We start from the raw sequence: 20,337 nt of genomic DNA, 5'->3' as shown, positions 1-20,337 counted from the left end.
AGATGTATAAATTCGTCATGGCTATTATAAATAGAACATTAATTAGATACCTTCAAGATAGACTGTTTCTGGTCTAGTATTAAATGGGGAGATTGGTGGCCCTGCATGTGGCAGGGGGGTTGGTGTTTCATGATCCTTGAGGTTCTTTCCAACCCTGGCCATTCTGTGATTCTGTGGTCATGAAGCCTTTTTTTCCCTACCCCAGCTCTATGTTTCTGTTCCTAGGACACATGGATGTGTTGTAAAGAATTCAGTGCAACTGCTGGCACAGAAAAGCATTAACACATTTTTAGGAAATACAAGTAGGATGCTAAGGGTAATAGCGAGGTGATGAGGAAATGAAGTTTTGTAGCCTTAAAGCCACTGAATCTACACTGATTGACTTAGCTGCTAACTGACCGCAATTGTGGTATGGCTGGATTTTCTCAAATTCAGTTCCTTAATTTACCATTAATGCTTCCTTCATTATTGTGACTATAACATGCTTAGTTTTTCATTATTAGTCTTACAAAGCCAGGCAGGAGCTCCAGATAAATGCTGGACACATTTGAGCACCAGGACTAAAACTAATCGCGTATAGCAGAATGACACACAACTCATTTCCCATTTGATCCATAATCCTCCATCAGAACAGCCACGTTTATCTCTGTGTGACTGACAGATCACACAAATCCATCAGGATACCTTCACCACGCTGTAGGTACAGAAAACCTCAGCTCTGCAGTTCAGGTTCCTCCTGCTTAACTTCAGGCACTTCCCTGATGCTCCTATAGGGGTGCTTCCTTCTCCCCTCGAGGATACTTGAGATGAATCAGAGCAAAGGGTACAGGCCAGCAGTGGGTATTCACATAAACCTCAAGCTGAGTGACGAAAGTTAGTGCTGGAGGAGATTTCTGCCTGTGCTTGTGCTGCAGCTGGAGCTGTGAGGGAGGTGGAGTTGGCAGCATCCGCCCAGCTCCCACCGTGTGAAATGGTGTCAAGGTTAATAGTTTTTTCCTCTCTTTCCTCCCATTGAATGCCCTCCAGTTATAACAAGTTTTATGTACAGAAGCTTGAAGGCTCCATTTTGGAAATCTCTGCGTGGTTTCAGATGCAGCCTCATTGCTTTTGCACTGCGGGAAGTTTGGATGTGCCTTGCAAGGGGAGCAGCACAGAAGGCTTTGTGGAAGGACCTGAAGCATTTTATTTCTCTTGGTCTTCCTTGGAAAACTGCCCTTGCGTCCATACTATAAACTGATCAAAATGAAAGATGCTACAATTACCATCCGAATATCATGAAATGTCAGTGTTAAAAGTGCAATTGCAATATATTTTAAATTGCAAGCAATTACTGTTTGCTAATAGCACCAACTGTAATCCATTAACTGAGTGTGCCAGCACCACTGACAGTATGTCTGCAATTACTAGCAGGCTGCTACGCTAGAGCAAACCTATGGAAATCTAGCCTGCATCTCAAATAGGAGCTTGAATAAATACCAGACCACTTTATTTATATTCTAAGAGCTAGAATTTAAAGCTTAAAGGTAATACCGGCCCATTTTATTTATATGTTTACATTCAGGTTTTACTTTAAGTTCCTGTCTTCTCATAAGACAAACTCTTCCTATGCAGAGGCATAAACAAGAATCTCAGTAGATCACACTGGCAGTTTTATATCGCCCTGTCAACCATGATCTTTTAGTATCAAATTAAGTGAGGCCAAACGTTCTGAATTCCCAGCAGAGATATTCTGCAGCTGTTGCAGAAAGGAGAAATTGTCATTCCCAAACAGATCAATGCAGGATCCTGTCTCTGGCAGTGGTCAGTGCTGAATCTTTCAGAAGATAAACCCTCCCCTTCCAGCCTTGCCTGCCTGCAGGCGCAGACAATGCACTTAATTGTTCAATCCAGGAAAAGAATATCTTCCTGACCTTAGCTGATCATAATTGCATATAGCTTTATTTATATCAACGTTAGCACTAATCTTGATGGTTATTACTAACACTGTTGCCAGGAGGGACTGCATATTTCATTAAAGCTGTATTGTAAGCTCACTATGCCAATTGAGGACTTCTGGCAATCCTTCATTCCTTAGCACTTCCTCCTATAGAAACCTCCCACTCCTTGCAGGGGATCCCTGTATGAATCCATCCCCCCTCACCCAGCAGCTCTGCCCTTGCCCACATGCCAGAATTTGTCTCCTCTTTTGTTCCCAGGATTCTCCCTTCCTCCCCAGTGCCAGGGGCAGGTAATTGTTCCCTTTTCCCTGCTCAGAGCTCTTGGGAATTACATGCCTTGCTCCAGCCACGGCTCTGCTAACCTCTCCTTACTGGCACTGTTCTTGATATTAATGATCATTGTGCTTAGGAGCCTCAGCTGCACATCCCCAGATTTAACACCAGAACAAAGTGCTGGATCAATCCGTTTGACCTCTTAGATTGTGGGGGCCGTTACATTTCCCCAGTTACCTTTGTGTTGTGACTTGAATTCTTTATTTGTAAAACACTGCCAGCTCTCAGGATTTAGATGTACCTGAGACGTCTTTGTGCAGAGTCAGCTCAGCTTCAATATGATTTACTGGTCCAGAATCAGCAATGCATACAAATGGAGCTACACTCGAGCTGGGGCCAAGCTGGTCTAAGAGCATCACAGCTGCTGATCCCTGCCTGGAACCAGCTGAAGCACCTTCTGTGCCACATGTCACACACTGGGAGCAGCAGTGCTGGGAGGGCAGCGACAAGGCGTCCCAGCAGCAATACATGAAGGCACGTCTGGCTCAGCACAGCAGATGAATCACTGCTCTTGGCAGACTGGTCTGTGGAGATGCTTTGATGCCTCTGCTCCACTGTCCTCAACACAGGCACAGCCCTGAACCAGGTAGTTCAGTGCTGGCTGCATACACTTGCCTGGCATCACAGGTGAATTATTAAACTCTCCTACAGTCTTCAGTGCTGGCAATCAGGGTGCACAAACATCCAAGCTGCCTGAGCTATAACTAATGAGCACTGAAGTACCAGAGCTAACTCCGTTTCAAGCATTCCCTCTATTGTGCTGCTCAGCAGTGTTTGCAGATGGTGCCCACTGAGAACAGTGGGATGGAGTTTATACATCTCTAACACAAAGGTAAAAAGGCAAAGAAAATGTTAGAAAAAGAAACAAGAAAAGAAAAACAACTAGAGGAAAGGAATTGCTGTCCCATTTTCCCCTCAAAAAGCTGTTATTAGTTTGAATCAGAATGATACTGGAGATAGCACATTTCATGCCAAGCTCCTCGCAGGGTCAGTTACCCTTCTTCTGCAGTATGTATCATCCTTCCTTTTTCTTGTTTGCTCGGTTCTGGTTTTTATTTCTGATTTCCCCTTCAGTCTCACTTCTGAATAAGGATAGGCTTTTAGTCTAAATTGCCTCACTTCTTTTACTGACTTAAGACTGATACAGGTTGTCAGCGTACCTGCCAAAAGACTTCTGTTGTCATCCATTCCAAAAGCTCAAAATTACAAAAGATAACGGGCTCAGAGAAACAGATGGGAGACAGCAAGAAGGCGGTAACACAAACAGCCTCATTTTTACCATGAGGGTAAAAACTCACTGGTGTGGCTGCCATGCAGTGTGGCTCTCACTGGGTTCTGTGCAATACCCCAATGCAAAATCGGACATTGGGTCGCTAACCTCTGCACCAGGTTAACTGTGTGCTGTATGAAATGCTCCCCTTTTTTATTTTGACCTAATTGAAATATTATTGAATGGGTAAATCAAGTCTGATACGAAACAGGATTCATCTTTCAAATAAAGAATAGATTTGATGACTAGTAAGACTTATTTTTCTTTCAATAGCCCTGAGCTATAACCCACTGAAATAAACAGAAAAAAAAGTGCACTGAGGTTTGGATCAGGCCAAATGCGATCTCCAGACCTGCACGATTCACCATCCCACGTGTCAGACATCTGGTGTTATGGAATAAGAAAACAGTGTCACCAGCCTGTTTCTCTAAAAGCATTGAAAGAAGAGTGAAATAGAGATATTTTTGTAGAATTACTATGAGAGAACTCACATACAGACAACAGAGAGCAAATGAGCAGCTAGGCAGATTGCAGAGGTAGGAATTGGTATGGAGCAGCAGGGAGGATGTTATAGGAGACCCTGTTAAATATGGACCTGATCTGCTGGAGTACAAGAAGCATTTGGGTAACACTCTCAGACATAGGGTTTGATTTTGGGGTGGTCTTGTACGGAGGGCTTGGACTCAGTGCTCCCTGTGGGCCCCTTCCAAATCGGGATATTCTGTAATCCTATGATGTTGATGCAGTGCTTCAGTTTCTGGATTCCCTCATATTTAGCCTCTTTGTCAACATCTGCTCATGAATGTTTTCTGGATAAGATGTTGGCACTGCTGAGATTTATGCTGTGTCAGCCAGAGAGGCTGAAGCTATTTATGTTTTCATGGAGAGAACAAGCAGCCAGAGAAGACTCCTTTCACCATAATCTTTACGCCTCCCAAACCTGACTTGCCTGTCAGCATTCGGCTGCCTTTATTTCTTGTATCAGCAAGGTGTTGGTAATGACCTGCAGAGAACATACCCATCTATGTCCTATATAGCAGTTTACATGAAATGCAGGTGTCAGGGACTAGAGAATAAATACAAACACTTGAATTTAGGTGGTAATACTGGTTAGCAAATTTATTACTATATTAGATCTTGTAATTTTTATATTTTAATGTATTTATTAATATATAAGAAAGACATTGAGGCACTGGAGCATGTCCAGACAAGGGCAACAAAGCTGGTGAAGGGTCTGGAGTTCAAGTCTAATGAGAAGCAGCTGAGGGAGCTGGGATTGCTCAGTCTGGAGAAGAGAAGGCCCAGGGGAGACCTCATTGCTCTCTACAGCTACCTGAAAGGAGGTTGGCCTCTTTTTGCAGAGAAGTAGTGATAGGATGAGAGGGAATGGCCTTAAAATGCTCCAGGGAAGGTTCAGGTCAGATATTTGGAAAAATTTCTTCTCAGAAGGAGAGGTGAAATGTTGGAACAGGCTGCCCAGGGAGGTGGCAGATTCTGGAAGGTTTTCAAGAAAAGTGTAGAGATCACACTGAGTGATGTGGTCTGGAGCGGTCATGGAGCTGGGTTGATGGTTGGACTAGACTGGTCTTCCCAACCTTGATGATTCTGAGATTCTAGAGAAGCTGTACACACAGGGACATACCCTGCCGTGTTACAGAATTCAGCACGTAACAGATTAATGATTTGCTTATATTTCTATCACACTGTGACAGTCATTAACAAATTCTGCTTACTGCCTGGATAGCAGATGGCTCCACCTACTCATGCCAGGGATGGAAACGTTCCGAAAGCTTCAGGGCAGGATGGGGAATGAGCTCAATAATCCTTTAGGAAGTATGTTAACAGTTCAGGTATTGAGTGGCTCATAGGAAATCCCTAGGGAAAGGGAAGCATAAATAAACAGAACCACAGGGAGCATTTGGATGCTTGAGGTTACAAACATCCCATAGGCTGTCTGAGGATAGATAAGTCCTCAAATCAACGCTTCTTTTCCCAAAAGCAAGTCCTAGGACAATGGTTTTGCTTGAGACACAGATTTTAGCTATGGGACAGCTGCATAAGTGCCCTAGGAGTTGGTCAGAGACTGAAGAGAGAACAGTCCATTGGAGCTAACTCACAGATACATGGGTGGCTAGAATTTGGTTTTGTTTTCTTTCTGTGCCCCCATCACTGTGAAGCTATTAATGACAGTGCTACTGGGCTGATAGCAATAAATGTGCCCTTTCTTTATTTTCACCTAATACCCATGATGGGTATTATAAATGGTGGAAGAGTGATTTCAAAAGATCTGCTCTCCATTTCTGTAGGCAGTCTCTACAGCAAGCTTCCAGGGCCAATCCTGCACTGGCTTCCGGAGTAACCAAAAGGGTATGAGATTGCAAGTAGCCTTTGTGGGCTTGCTGAGTAGCTGTTAATAGGTGGTACCAAATGGGACAGCAAAGGCAGGCATTAGTAGTAGTCTACCCTCCAAGACCCCAACATCTGCTGCATTTCCATGTGCTCCTCTCCTCTCCTCTCCTCTCCTCTCCTCTCCTCTCCTCTCCTCTCCTCTCCTCTCCTCTCCTCTCCTCTCCTCTCCTCTCCTCTCCTCTCCTCTCCTCTCCTCTCCTCTCCTCTCCTCTCCTCTCCTCTCCTCTCCTCTCCACTTTAGTTCCCAATTTACTCTGTCCTGGCTGAACAGGATCACTAACTGCCTCTCCTCCGGGTCCCCATAAGCGCCCAGCATTATAATGTTTTCTGTAAGGTGGACAGGAGCTTCCTGCCAGCCATACACAGACCATTGACATCTTGGCATGCAATGTGTGGACAAATGTCAGGTATCACAGACGTGGTGTGGATTTTGATCAGCAGCCTAAAGCTGACAGATTTTGTTGTTTAGCACTTATCCCCAAGCCATTGACTTCCCTTCAGCACTCCACACTCCTCACTCAAATGCTGGCATGTGTGTTTTTTAATTAAGCACTTTTTCAATGTTTAAGTTTGCTTAATGGATAACTGCTTGTTGGCTTTTCACTTTCAACTTCTTGTTTGCTCAGCAGTGAGGCATTTCATAATTAAAGCAAGATTTCAGTTGTTCCAGTATGCAGTATTTATACTTCAGAAAAAAATACCAAAAGAAATGACTGAATGACTGAAGGAAACACTTACAGTGCTTCTGACCAGAAACACTACAGTTCTTCTATTGCAACTCAAGCTTTTAAATTTAGCCATAGAAATTTCTGGCTCTTTTATGCAGCATCTCTTGCTGTTCACAATTTGTGATCCTTGTGAACAGCTCTGAGTCAGTTCTCTCAGTGTCAACACTTTGCACCCATTCACACCAAATGAGAATCTGTGCAGAGCAGCAACAGAGTGAGATGGAGAATAGGTGGTCATGAATCTATCTCACAGGAGTATTTTGAGCACCACCACCTTGACAGAAATACCCCACATAATGAAAAACCATGTTGAAAATTTCCTCTAAGCATCAGCTGGTAAGGTAGAGCTTCCTTGGCCAATTTAAACTAATCTCAAGACAGTCAAAGACATTCTGGAAAATGTTGTGGATGCCCCATCCCTGCAGGCATTCAATGCCAGGCTGGATGTGGCTCTGGGCAGCCTGGTCTGCTGGTTGGTGAGCCTGCACATAGCAGGGGGTTGGAACTGGATGAGCATTGTGCTCCTTTGCAACCCAGGCCATTCTATGAGTCTATGATTCTGTGATGGTAAAGACTGTGTCCAAATTTAAGCAGTTTTACCGATTTGCAGGTAGCTTGCAGAACAGCTCAGCAATGGCTCTTGCACCTTCCTACTTTTCAAACTCCTGTAGACAAACATGCATTGTCCCAGAAAAGAGTGCAGCTTCCAGACAATATTTGTCAATGTGAATTCTTTGGCACAACATAACTGGGAGCCTCTGAAGTTGATTTGGGATAGAATAAAGTTGGTTCTGTCTATATGAGTGCATGCATTTTTTTTCTATAGGATTGGAACATAAGCAGGAAAATTGAAGACTATAAAATAAAAGTAGATGTTTCACAAAATCATGGCTGATCAAAAACCAATGTCATGCAGAAGCAATTCAAAACCCATAACTACGTACACTGCCTTGCAACGCAGGCTGTAATCCCTCTCAAACAGCCTACATCCACATTCACTGAAATCAATGGGGACTTTGCCATGGGTTTCAATTGGCAGGGGATGTTTCCAAAACAGTACCAGAAAGATCTTCATTTGTAACTCAGTGTTTCACATTTCAAAAGATTGGCCTCAACTGTCCTTTAAGAACTTCTTTCTTTTTTTGTATGTCTTTCTTCCACCAGGCTGCACATTTACCAGCTTTAGTCCTAGAGATGCTCTTAGGAGCTTCTCCCAAGAGGACCAGAAACTTCCTTCTAATTTGCTTCCTTATTAAAATAACCAGGGCTTGAAATTTCCATGTCTTTTATGAGTCTTTTGCTTATTTCTTTGTCCATCTGCCTTTAGTAAGCAGCTCATATTCCAAAAACAGATGAGCAAGTGACTGTGGGTAAATGGAAACTAATTAACACTTCATTTAAGCTCAGGATGAAAAAAGACCAAAACCATAAAAATACAAACTTATATTAATTGTTCAGCAATATTAAGGAAGCTGAGGAGACTTGCTTTCAAATATTTGAAAAGGAATTCCTATGGACCTGTTATAGTTCACTTAATTTCTCAGTAGCTTTGTTTCTTGTTACCAGTTTTCAAGTGAGGTAAATAATACCCTTCTACATTGCAAAGGCATTTCACAGACAAATAATTTAGGGCTATGCTACATTTTTTTTTGATAGTTTACAATGCAAGTATCCCCAAAGGACCTATGCAGCTCCAAAGACAAGATTCCTTAGGGAGCACTCGCCTAAGTGTGCTCACCTAAGACAACTATGCATGAGAGACAATAAATGACAGAATCTGACTGCTAACACTTCATGAGATACACAAATGCTACGGGGACAGAAGCAGTAAAAGCTATAGAGCAATTCCATCTAAAACAATTCCACAGATACATTCCTATCCTCTGAAATACCCCTTGATTTCACTATTGCCTTTGCTTATTCTCAGACAGCTTATTGAAGACCTCTGAATTTTTGCACAGAGAGAGATGTAACCACAGACGCTGCTGCTAAATAAAATTACTGCAATGATTTCTGGATTGTACTTCTGAGAAGCACTGAGGAATGCATTACATCTCGGGTGGTGAGGACTTATTATAATAAGTGTCCTCACTGCTGGGAAAGCTACAGAAGTAATACGAGGCATCTTTAGCACCAAGCAGTGGTCTTGATGGAGTACATGCAAGCTGGAACGCAGGGTGTGTGAGGTGCGTGCTGGGATGGGGCTGCCTTCCTCTGTCTTCCCAGAAAAGCTATTTCCATAGGAATGTGAGCAAATGACACAGATGTGATGGATCCGAAGGGCTACATGAGAAGCAGTGGTAAGCTGCTGGCTGTGCTCGGTGTGAAGCAGCTCAGCCTGATTGATGCAGGCTCAAACTGAGCAGGAGGACTTAGGGACTTAATAAGAAAGCGGGCACCTCCCACCTGAACAATTTAACAATTCAGTTTTTAATAAGCATGTACTGTGTTTACTCTGGGATGGCCTGATACCCCGAACTCAGAGAAATAAGCTATGACTTGCTATGATTTTCACCCAGAGGGTGGTGAGGCACTGGAACAGGTTGCCCAAGGAGGTTGTGGATGCCCCATCCCTGCAGGCATTCAAGGCCAGGCTGGATGTGGCTCTGGGCAGCCTGGTCTGCTGGTTGGTGACCTGCACATAGCAGGGGGTTGGAACTGGATGAGCATTGTGATCCTTTTCAACCCATTCTATGAGTCTATGATTCTAATATATATATGTGTGTATATATATATATGTTTGTTACTACCATCATATACCATTTGGACAATGGCACTTTCTCAAGCACATTTGCTCTCTGCAGGTAAAAATATTCAGGTTTGAAATACCCAATGTGATTAAAATATCTCTTTATTCATCAGGGGAATTCCAGTCCCAGTAAGAACTCAGTATTTGTGCCATGCTGGAACCTTACAATTCCTTAAAATTTACCACAATTCCAAAATATCAGGAAAGCAATGAAAACTCCAATTTAAAAAGCTAAAACCGATATTCACACCTCAGCTTTTCTTACACTATTTAGACCCAAAAAGGAAACTTAAAGCAGTAGCGCAGCCTGCAAAGGCAGTCTTTATTTGATGAGGTAAGCATTTAACAAGAGGCTTTCCCATGCAAAGTTTTGTGGGCTTTCATAGAATCACAGAATGGCCTGGGTTGCAAAGGAGCACAATGCTCATCCAGTTCCAACCCCCTGCTATGTGCAGGTCACCAACCAGCAGCCCAGGCTGCCCAGAGCCACATCCAGCCTGGCCTTGAATGCCTGCAGGGATGGGGCATCCACAGCCTCCTTGGGCGACCTGTTCCAGTGCCTCACCACCCTCTGTGTGGAAAAACTTCCTCCTAAAATCCAACCTAAACCTCCCCTGTCTCAGTTTAAAACCATTCCTTGTCCTATCACCATCCACCCTCATAAACAGCCGTTTCCCCTCCTGTTTATAAACTCCTTTCAAGTATTGGAACTTGAAGGGACAATGAGGTCTGCTCGCAGCCTTTTCTTCTCCAAGCTAAAAATCCCAGTTCCCTCAACTCTTCCCCATAGAAGAGCTACTCCAGCCATCTGATCATGGTTTTGTGCTCATACACGCACACAAAATATATATTTTCTGAAAGAAGAGGAGACATTTCTGCACGGGGCACACGAGGGAGAGCAGCCGTTGTTCTCACAGAGGAGCGGCGCGGGACCGCCGCCACAAGGCACCGTCCACATACAGAGCGGCGCGACCGTTGGAAAGGCGGGAAAGAGCGGGGGGGGAGGGGCGGAGGGGGAGTGGGCGGGGCGAAGAGGAGGAGTGGGCGGGGCGCGCACGCGCAGGGGGGCGGGGCCTGGAGGGGCGGGGCGGGGCGGGCCACTCAGCGGCCGGGTAATGGCGCTCGGGGCCGGCGGCGCCTCCTCACGGGGGGTGGGAGAGCGAGAGGGCGGGGGGCGCGGCGTGGAGCGGGGACAAAGCGCGCGAGCTGCCAGGTAAGGCCGTGCTGTTGCTTCAGGGCTGGGTGAGGGGCTGGGTGAGGGGCGGGCGGCGCTGGGAGGGCTCCGTTCCCCTCCCCCACGCGGTGTTCTCCTCAGTGTGAGGGTCTTTGAGTCTTTTATCCGCTTCGAGCGGTTCGGCCTCGTTGTGTCCGTTCTGAGAGCAAGGGGGGGGTGGGGATGGGAGGGGTGAGAAAGAGAAGGGGGAGAGGGAGGGAAAGAGGGAGGGGGGGAGGGAAGGGATGGGGTGGGGCGGGGGGGGAGGAAGGGGGGGAGTTGTCCTACTTCTGAGTGAAAAGAAAGGAAAAATATATATATATGTATATTAAAAAAAAAAAAAAAATAGGTTCTAAAAGCAGTGCCCCCTCCCGATGCGCCGAGGGGCTGAGCGCTGCTCCGTGTCTGCGGGCAGGTGCTGCTGAGCCGGGCGCCGCGGCGCCGCGCTGCCATGGGCGTGCAGGACCGACCGCAGTGCTTCTTCGACATCGAGATCAACCGCGAGCCAGGTAACGGCACCACCGCTCTGCGAGGTGGGAGCCCGGCATCTCCCAGCTCGTGTTGTCCCTGCGGAAAGCAGAAGGGGTGCCAGGGGGGTTTTAATCCCGCGCTTGCTGCTGTCCCACTCCCTCCTCTCCCCCCTGCTGCTGCCTTCACTTTCTTCTTTTTCTCCTTTTTTACCTATGGCAATCTGTGCGGGTTGACCTACCCGTTTTTGGAGGCAGCCTGTGTTAGTGGTGGGATGTTTACTCGCTGTTTGCTTTCTCAAAGAGAACTGATAGCTTTGGTGCGCTTTCACTTTCATTCTCTACTTCAGCGTCTCTTTGAAAGGCTTTGAAATAAGAGTTTGTCTCCGAGTTGCAGTTGTGTTCAAATACAGCTGTAAGCCCTTCGACTTCCATTTTCGCTTCAACCGAAATTGAAAAGGGTTTCAATGTTAACTCCAGTGGCTGATAAGGTATATCTGTAAATCTTTCATCTCCCATTTGAGATGCTCTGCTGTCTCAGAATACATTTTTGAACAGAGAAATATTAATGTAAAAGGGATTTTGATGTGTTCCCCTGGTTTAATTTCAGATTTACTGTGAAATCGGACAATTAAAAATGCTGTAGGGCGGGTGAGTTCCTGGCTGAGGAGAGGTAGTTTGATGAGATTTGATATATGAAGAGAATTCATGCTTTATCTCATTTGCTTTTAATCTTCAGAAAGAATTTTAGGTTTGACTTCTATGAAGAGCCTCCCTGTGCTGTTTTCCACTGCTCTGCCTTTATACACCCGTTTCTGCTCCCATTTCACAGTACCTTACCTCTTCCTCAGCCTTACGCATCACAAGTGGAAGTGACTTACCTTGTTTTCTCTCGTACCTTTTTGGATTTGATATCTGATAATGCTGCCAGAGAGGCGTTCACATTCCTGGTGGTGCACAGATTAGGTTACCTGGAGTAGGTGCAGGGCTCTGGTTGTTGCTGCTGGTATCTGTTTTCTCTTTAAAGTGTTGAGAATCTCATGGCTGTACCTCAGGTTCAGAGCCCTGCTGTTTTTATTGCACTTATTGGTGACATATTTTTTGCAGGAAAACCTGCTAATTTATAAAATATTAGTGCAGGACTTGAGTGCAGTGTGCTTACACCACTGCGTGCTAATGTCTGTTTATTAGCTTACTGTGCAGTCGTGCCTTAGGTTTTAAAGTTACGTTTAAAAAGCTTAAATAAAAAGCCCTTTTGGTTGTAAGTTGACCTTCAGAAGCTGCATCAAGTGTGAATAATGAAGCAGTGCTTCCAGACTACATGAAGCACTGACTGAGAGATGTACTCTCCTGCTGATACCACTGAGAAAAAACTAATTTTAACTTTTAAACTGCCACCAATCTCCAAATCAACATTTTGCTTATCTGACTTGACTTATAAGTAGCCTATCTCCTTGTTTATTAAATGTAGGGAGAAAGATCTGGACAACGAACAGTGCTGTGTTTTTTTGCTAGCCAGCAGGTAAAGCATTGCTCCCTGCTCTGTCTACTCTAAGAAAACTGAACTGGTATCTACAGAAAAGGCAGAGAATAAGAGGATGTGCCTCTCACACAACAGGAGACATCTCCTCACCTGCAGGACTCAAAACTGTGTCATGTTAAAATCATTTTAAAGTGTTGGTTCCTTGGAGTCCAAGAATGTTCCTGCACACAGCTACCAGCTCAGTTTCCCCTGCAGAGATTCACTTACCCAGGGGTTGTGTGGATACCCATAGCAATTAAAAACAGGAGTGCAGCTCATAGATGAGATGAAAAGGAGCTGCAAAAGGTGATGTGTGTGTATGTGAGAGGAAAGGACTGCAGAGTGCAAATTAGTTTCACTGGTTAATTATATCTGTTACAAAGTACAGGGATGAGTACTGCAGCACTGGTTGTGCTTTCAGGAAACAGCATCACAGCTTTTGTGCTTCTCAGCTGGTTAATTTTAGCTACAGAATGTTGGAATAAAACTTGTATGTCTTGTTTGCAGCACAGCAAGAGGCACAAACTGCTTTCTATCAGCATTTTTCAGTGTAATTTGTTATTTAGACTACTTCTAACAAGTTGCCACTTAAGTGTTTTTTATGAGTACGCATTGTGATTTATTTTTCTTCCTAAAGTAAATGGAGATTAAATAAGGAGTGAGCATTTATTTTGACACAGGCAGCAGCTCTCCCTTGTTTTGTGTTCCCGCATGGATGGTATGCAGAATTAAACTACGTGCAGTAAGCCAAGAATCTGGGGATGGCAGCAGATGCCTCTTGTAAATAATTCTGGCTTTACTCTGATGAAAAAAATTTGCGTGGATCTGTTGTAATGGTCATAACACCTGAAGCAGCAGTGTGTTGCTGAGGTGTCACATGTAATGTTCATGTGGCCCTGCAATGTTTTCTCATCTCTCGCCACCCCTGCTCCTGATTTTGTCCATCAGAAGATACATTACACTTAGTTTTGCTTTGTTTCATTCCTGCTCACAACAGAATTTTCCTTATTCTTATCTATTTTCTTGTGTTTTCTGTTGTTGCTTACCCCCTTTTTCATTTTTCCTTCCACTTTAGTTTTTCTTCTTTGGGTGTGTCCCTCTCTTTATCAGTCTGTTCATAGAATCACAAAATGGCCTGGGTTGCAGAGTCCCACAGTGCTCACCCAGTTCCAACCCCCTGCTGTGTGCAGGTCACCAACCAGCAGCCCAGGCTGCCCAGAGCCACATCCAGCCTGGCCTTGAATGCCTGCAGGGATGGGGCATCCACAGCCTCCTTGGGCAACCTGTTCCAGTGCCTCACCACCCTCTGTGTGAAAAACTTCCTCCTAAAATCCAACCTAAACCTGCCCTGTCTCAGTTTAAAACCATTTCCCCTTGTCCTGTCACTATCCACCCTCATAAACAGCCGTTCCCCTCCTGTTTATACGCTCCCTTCAAATATTGGAAGACCACAATGAGGTCTCCCCACAGTCTTCTCTTCTCCAAGCTAAACAAGCCCAGTTCCCTCAGCCTTTCTTCACAGGAGAGGTTCCTTCCGCACAGCTCTCTCTCTGATCTGAACTTGTGTTAAATAGTCTGCTTACAGGTCACCATAGTAGTCCGTCTGCATTAGTAGAACCAGGGAGGCCTTAGAGGGTCTTTAGTCCTATGGAAGCAAAAAGTTGCAGGTAGGCAACAGTAAGCAGTTAGATGTTTTGACTGCAAATCTATTGGCAATCCAGTTGGGTGTGATCTGTGAGTCAAGAGGACATAGGGTAAGGGGAGCCCTTACTGGGGAGCATAAAGGCTGTAGAGCATCAGTAGCTTCTGGAGGGAACTGGTACTCAAAATTAAAATCCTCTTATAATATGGAACAGGGCGGAATGAAACAATGCCCAGTATTTATCTTGAGGTCAAGAACAAATTAAATTATTGAATGGAATACCAAATGGATGAGGCTTTGCTGTTAGGAGGAGCCATAGAATCGTTTGTCACTTGCATTTCTTTGGGAAACTGATGCTCACATTTTTGTTGTGAGCAGTGCTCAGTGTTTGCTTTTGTGAGGATGATGGAACACCACAACAGGGGGTGGTTCCAGGAGTGAACCAGCAGAGCTGGCTAGGGGAGCCTTTGCTTGTAATGAGTGCAAGACAAGGTGAGGAAGCTCCATTAAAGCATGAATATGTCAGGATTTCTATAGTTTCAGCTCAGAGGAAATTTCCATCCTTGTAAATAATATTTTAAATACAGCCTTTTTCTACAGGAAGTTTTTGCTTTTTCTGAAGTCTGTAGCCATGCTTCTACTTTAAAGCAATGCTTTAAAATATTTAAGACTTCGGATTCACAAATCTACATATAGATATAAAAAATGTAAGATAAAAATGAATTCATTTCAGTGAGGTGTTATCTTAAATTGCCGTGCAGATTAATCTGAGACCTTTGGTATCTGGAAAACGTGTTGCATGTTTGTCTCCAGAGTTTGTTGCTAAAACAGGTTAAGCATCTAAATTGGGGAAAATCACTGGGTAAGTATTTGAAATAAGTGATTGTTTTCATCCTTCCAATACTTGAAGGGAGCATATAAATAGGAGGAGGAACGGCTGTGTACAAGGTGGATAGTGATAGGACAAGGGGGAATGGTTTTAAAGTGAGACAGGGGAGGTTTAGGTTAGATATTAGGAGGAAGTTTTTCAGCCAGAAGATGGTGAGGCACTGGAACAGGTTGCCCAAGGAGGCTGTGGATGCCCCATCCCTGCAGGCATTCAAGGCCAGGCTGGATGTGGCTCTGGGCAGCCTGGTCTGCTGGTTGGTGACCCTGCACATAGCAGGGGGTTGGAATAGATGAGCATTGTGGTCCTTTGCAACCCAGGCCACTCTAGGATTCTATCATGATTCAGTAATTTTAATAAGCTTTGCTAACAGGAGTCTGTGTTAAGTTACAGCATGCATGTTCCTACCATGAATTTTTGTCACTTCAGTTGAATCTAGAACTACTGCTTCTGTAGCTGAAGAATTAAGGGTTCAAAACCAAAACAGAAATATTTTCATCTTGTACTCACAAAATGGAGCTTTGAAACTTGCTTAGTTTTGGACATTATGCTGTCTGGTTTCTATAATTGATGAAGTCTTGTTAGCTACACATAACACTTCATGAAATCAAAACATCTTAGAATTTACATGTGCGTCATTTACTGTATTTAATTAATGGAACAGAAATACTTTTTATCATTTATTTCACTTTCTACCCCAAAATATCTAAGAATACTTTATCAAAGTATTGATTTATGATTAGCAAGTGGTGTGAAATCAGGATTGACAAAACCTCTGTGGTGGAGAAATGGGAGTCCCAATAACACTGCACTGTGCTATGGATGAATGCACCTCCAAAGCTGTGAGTGAAAGAGAACCATTTGATTGAGCACAAAATTAAAAGTATAGAAACGATCTGCTGATCCATTAGAATAAACTATTAGTAACAAGTGCAACTTCCTTGTGCTGCTGGAGGAGTTCATGCTGTGTTAGTGAGTTTTGTCATTAGGATGAGCCAACAGCTCAGTGTCTGTGGTTTAGTCCAGAAGCAGCACAGCCCATTGCAGGCACACCTGTTGGCAAACACTGGCTGAGGACTCAGCAGAGCTGTGTGTGCAGGCCTTGCTCACTCAAACAACTCTTGCGAACTATTGGTTTTGTTTTAAGGTATAATTTGAGCCTTACAGTACATCCGTTCCTCATTTGGGTAACTTAAGCTTTATACCAGGGAAATGAATCTGGAGAAATCACTGGCAACTTTCTCTATGCGTTGACAGTGGATTATTTCAGAGAAGAGGAAATTCAAGGAAGTCAGTAACACCTCAGGTGCCTTTATACCTTTGTTACACCAACTCATGCTTCATTCAAGGTTTAAAATGAGGCGCGTTTATGTTTTCAAGGCGCAGCTGAGATTCATAAATTTTAAGCAGACTTTTAACAAACCAAAAATATGTATGTTCAGTGAACAGCAGCAACTTCATGTATCTGATCAGGGCGTTTGATCTTTGGCTCGTGTACTCAACTGTTTGGCAGCAGCAGATCTCACCTCTCAGTGCCAGTACCAGGTAAAACACAGGTAGTAGCCCAGCAGATGGATGCACAGTGTGTGGTTGGTGTATTTATAAACACACTGCAGCATTTTATATAATGGGATGTAAGAAGGTGAGCAGCACTTTGCATGATGGGGAGGGGAGGTTGGCTTATTTTTAAAATGGAATCTGTAGTCTTCTGATGCCAGGTATGCACTTTGCAGTTTGAAGGAGTTGAAAGGTGTGATGAAAGGCAGATCTTACTGACAAAACACTGAAAGTCATGGTTCCCCGGAGGTGTTCAAGGCCGGGTTCTTCCTCCAGGAGTCACAACTGATGAGTGCTGCCTGCAGTGCTGCCTGCAGTGCTGCCTGCAGTGCTGCCTGCAGTGCTGCCTGCAGTGCTGCCTGCAGTGCTGCCTGCAGTGCTGCCTGCAGTGCTGCCTGCAGTGCTGCCTGCAGTGCTGCCTGCAGTGCTGCCTGCAGTGCTGCCTGCAGTGCTGCCTGCAGTGCTGCCTGCAGTGCTGCCTGCAGTGCTGCCTGCAGTGCTGCCTGCAGTGCTGCCTGCAGTGCTGCCTGCAGTGCTGCCTGCAGTGCTGCCTGCAGTGCTGCCTGCAGTGCTGCCTGCAGTGCTGCCTGCAGTGCTACGTATGTAGGACAGGAGCCTGCCATGGGATCGCTGCTGTGCAGTGCCTAGGTGCAGAAGGCCCTTCTGAAGCCCTGAGGTGGGAATGCCTCCTGCTCATCCTACAGCTGTCAGCTTGGGATCAACCGCTCTGCTCTTAGTATAGCGAGGATAGTGATGGTTTTCCTTCCCATGAAAGACATCAGATGCTATTTCACATAGGGAATGCAGGAGGAAAGGTGTGCCTGGCTCTCTGAGCACTTTGTCACCCCGCAGTTCAGTGCTTTTGCAAGCAGAGCAATGGGATTTCTGCTGTTCTGAATTACCGTGCTTATAATGCAAATTGACAACTTCTTCACTGTTTCTTCATTCTTTGAAGGCTGTCTCTACCCATGTTCTTGAGGTCTTTCTGCCTGCTGTAATAACGAATCCTCTGAGAATATTCACACTGCAGTTAAGGAAATAGTCGTTTCAACAGCTGAAGGCATCTTGGATTTTGTAGCTAATACAAAATACAGCTGGTCCCTGTGTTGTTTTTCATTTATTCCCATCTTTGTGATCCAAAAAAACCTGATAATTGTACTTGTTTGGACAAGGCCTTAAAATTGAATATCATTTCTTAGGAGCCTCTCCGAATAATACATGGTGCTAAAATAATGAACAAAATGTGTTTAAATTCCCTTTTCCTTTAAGGGAAGGGAAAGAAGTAATCCCTGAATAGTTCAGTAATTACACTGAGGTCTTACCATTGTGTACCACTAGAGGGTGGTGCACATTAATAGATTCTGGCCTTTCTGCAATGCTGACTGGCCATGTGGCATTTAACCCTTAATTTATACCTCACTTCACAGTACGGAGATAAGAACTGCATAATTCACAAAGTTATTGTTAAGGATTTCATACATCCAACTGTGTTTATATTTTGACTACAGAAATAGAAGTCCTGGAAATGTAAATCTCAGGAGATGAAATTGGAAATGTGGAACAGTTCTAAAATAGTTTTCTTAGTTCTTCAGTGTTGTAATCAGTTTCTAAGGCATGCAGTGTGAGCACTACCAGTGGTGTGGGAGTAGCTGTACTGAGAGTGGGGATTGCTCTGTTCAAACTGTACAGAGAGGCAGCAGTGTTTGATTCATAGTATTTGGCAACTGAAGCAACAGTCCTGAAATTGCTAATGCTGTCCCGCCTGTCTTTCATTTTCCCTAATTGAGTCATCTATTACACTTTCTGTTTAAACCAAAGGATCTTAGGCCAAGGGTTCCGTTGCATTTGTAGTCCTTAACACAGTGTGGAACTAAGATGTAGTTATAAAGATTTATTCATATGCTATTTTTCTTCTATCATCATAAAGAATTGTAAAACTTTCCATTTTTTTTAATCTTTCAGTTGGTCGAATTATGTTTCAGCTCTTCTCAGATATATGTCCAAAGACATGCAAAAACTTCCTTTGCTTGTGCTCGGGTAAGTAGCATGCTTTTATTTAACAACTTCAATGTTTCTTATAACTGTTTCTTTAAGCGGGCATAAATTGTAGCAGTAGGTTTTGTTTTTTTTTTTCTGGTGAGGACAAAGCTGAGACTTGGTAGTGCTCAGGAGGATTTAGCACTGGAAGTAGCCTGGAGTTCTATAATGGTTACTGGGTTAGAGCAGTGGAGCTGCTACAGAATTCCAGAGTGCAAGGTTGTCACTTGGCAGAACAAAACGTGATCATCTGTTCCTCATTTGGGCTTCATTAAAGGAAATAGACACAGCTAAAACAATGGAGAAATTATTGACCACCCAAGTGACACACAGGGGGAAGATGAGCAGGACTTCATCAGGAGAGACATCGGGTGTTAATATCACTGCACAGTGCAGTGGTGACACTCCACTGGGCTCCGTGTAAAATTTTTATTACTGTTATACAATAGAAGTGTGTTTTGGGTGCATAGCAGTACAGCAGGGATCAAAGGAAAGGAGTCTATTAAACTTCAGGAGAAAACTTCTTTACTTTCAGCAAAGTGAAAGATGGAGAGGGAACACTGTTCCCTAGGAGTCCTGGGGTTGTGTGGTGGGAGAAAGGAAGGCAAGGATCTCTAAAATTGAAGACAGCACTAGCAAAAGAATTTCTGGGTAGAATCCAGCACCCTTTGACCCATTTTTTTTTTCTTTTAAGCAGGAATTAACTTTTTCACAAGATTTCTAATGACTGGAATATTAAGGGTGGTGAGAACTCAGTGGTTTTTTGATGCATGGGGCTCCTTGGTGGTTTTGCAACTGCAAGTTAGAAATCAGTTTTGATTACATTATTGCAGGAATCGCTGTGTTACTTATGCAAAGAATTTGGTCTGTGTGTCTTGGTGGTCTTGTCCTGTGTACCTTGAATTCTCAAAAAATATACCTTAAATTAACTGCACCAATTAAGGCTCTTTTAAAGTTAGCCAGTAGGCTGGCTGGTGCAGTGTCTGAGCCTCATGTTCTGTAGCTGTTCTTTTAATTCCTTTCAGTGGCTTTGCTGGGTTAAAGTTAGTTGGAGATCATGAGGTGTGAAACGAGCAAGTATTTAGCAGGAAAAAGAACAGTTAAAAAGATTTGACAGCTTTCTTTTGCATACCTGTATAACCCTAACCATTAATACCTGTACCTGCAGTACAGCTGACTGTTCACGTTTCATTGAAGTTTCCAGCTAGAATCTGCCTTTAGTTGGGAGAACACAGAGAGAGCCCTAAATCCTGAGTTCTGTCTAATCTTGAAATCAGATTCACAGACATAAAAGCTACCGCAAACTTTGGTTTCATTCTTGCAATTTGTTTGCTACTGTGTACTCACAGGACAGAGCCATGATTTGATAGATGTCTTTTAAAAATTGCTGGTAAATACGTGATAATTAAATCATGAGAAAAATGCACATCATTTTTGCACATTGCTTATTTTGGTGTAAGCAATGATTAAGAGAATTAAGTTGTACTGTTTTTTTCATCTTGCCCCTAGAAACCATCTCTGCCACAGTAACTCTCCAGATTGAATTTGGGATTCCTGAGATTAGAGACTCAGGTTGCATGGCTAACA

At 43.9% G+C, this 20,337-nt stretch overlaps 1 protein-coding gene across 5 annotated transcripts in view; it reads left to right on the top strand.

Annotated features, from left to right (window-relative positions):
* Positions 1–10,516: 10,516 nt before the first annotated feature.
* Positions 10,517–20,337, top strand: part of NKTR (natural killer cell triggering receptor) — a 41,123-nt gene continuing 31,302 nt past the window's right edge. For 4 of the 5 annotated variants that reach the window (XM_031607858.2, XM_031607856.2, XM_031607857.2 and 1 more), the window contains exons 1-3: positions 10,517–10,639; positions 11,055–11,148; positions 18,676–18,750. In XM_031607858.2, the coding sequence (XP_031463718.2) occupies positions 11,091–11,148; positions 18,676–18,750 (133 nt within the window). In that variant the 5' untranslated portion in view covers positions 10,517–10,639; positions 11,055–11,090. Of the gene's footprint in view, positions 10,640–10,988; positions 11,149–18,675; positions 18,751–20,337 lie in introns of all 5 variants that reach the window. The other variant, XM_031607855.2, reaches the window with a different exon arrangement.

Source organism: Phasianus colchicus, chromosome 6 (genome assembly GCF_987193195.1).
Source record: "Phasianus colchicus chromosome 6, bPhaCol1.hap1.1, whole genome shotgun sequence".
NCBI classification, from domain to species: Eukaryota; Metazoa; Chordata; class Aves; order Galliformes; family Phasianidae; genus Phasianus; species Phasianus colchicus.
The sequence above is the reverse complement of the archived record's forward strand: the minus strand, read 5'-3'. Positions and strand labels throughout refer to the sequence as shown.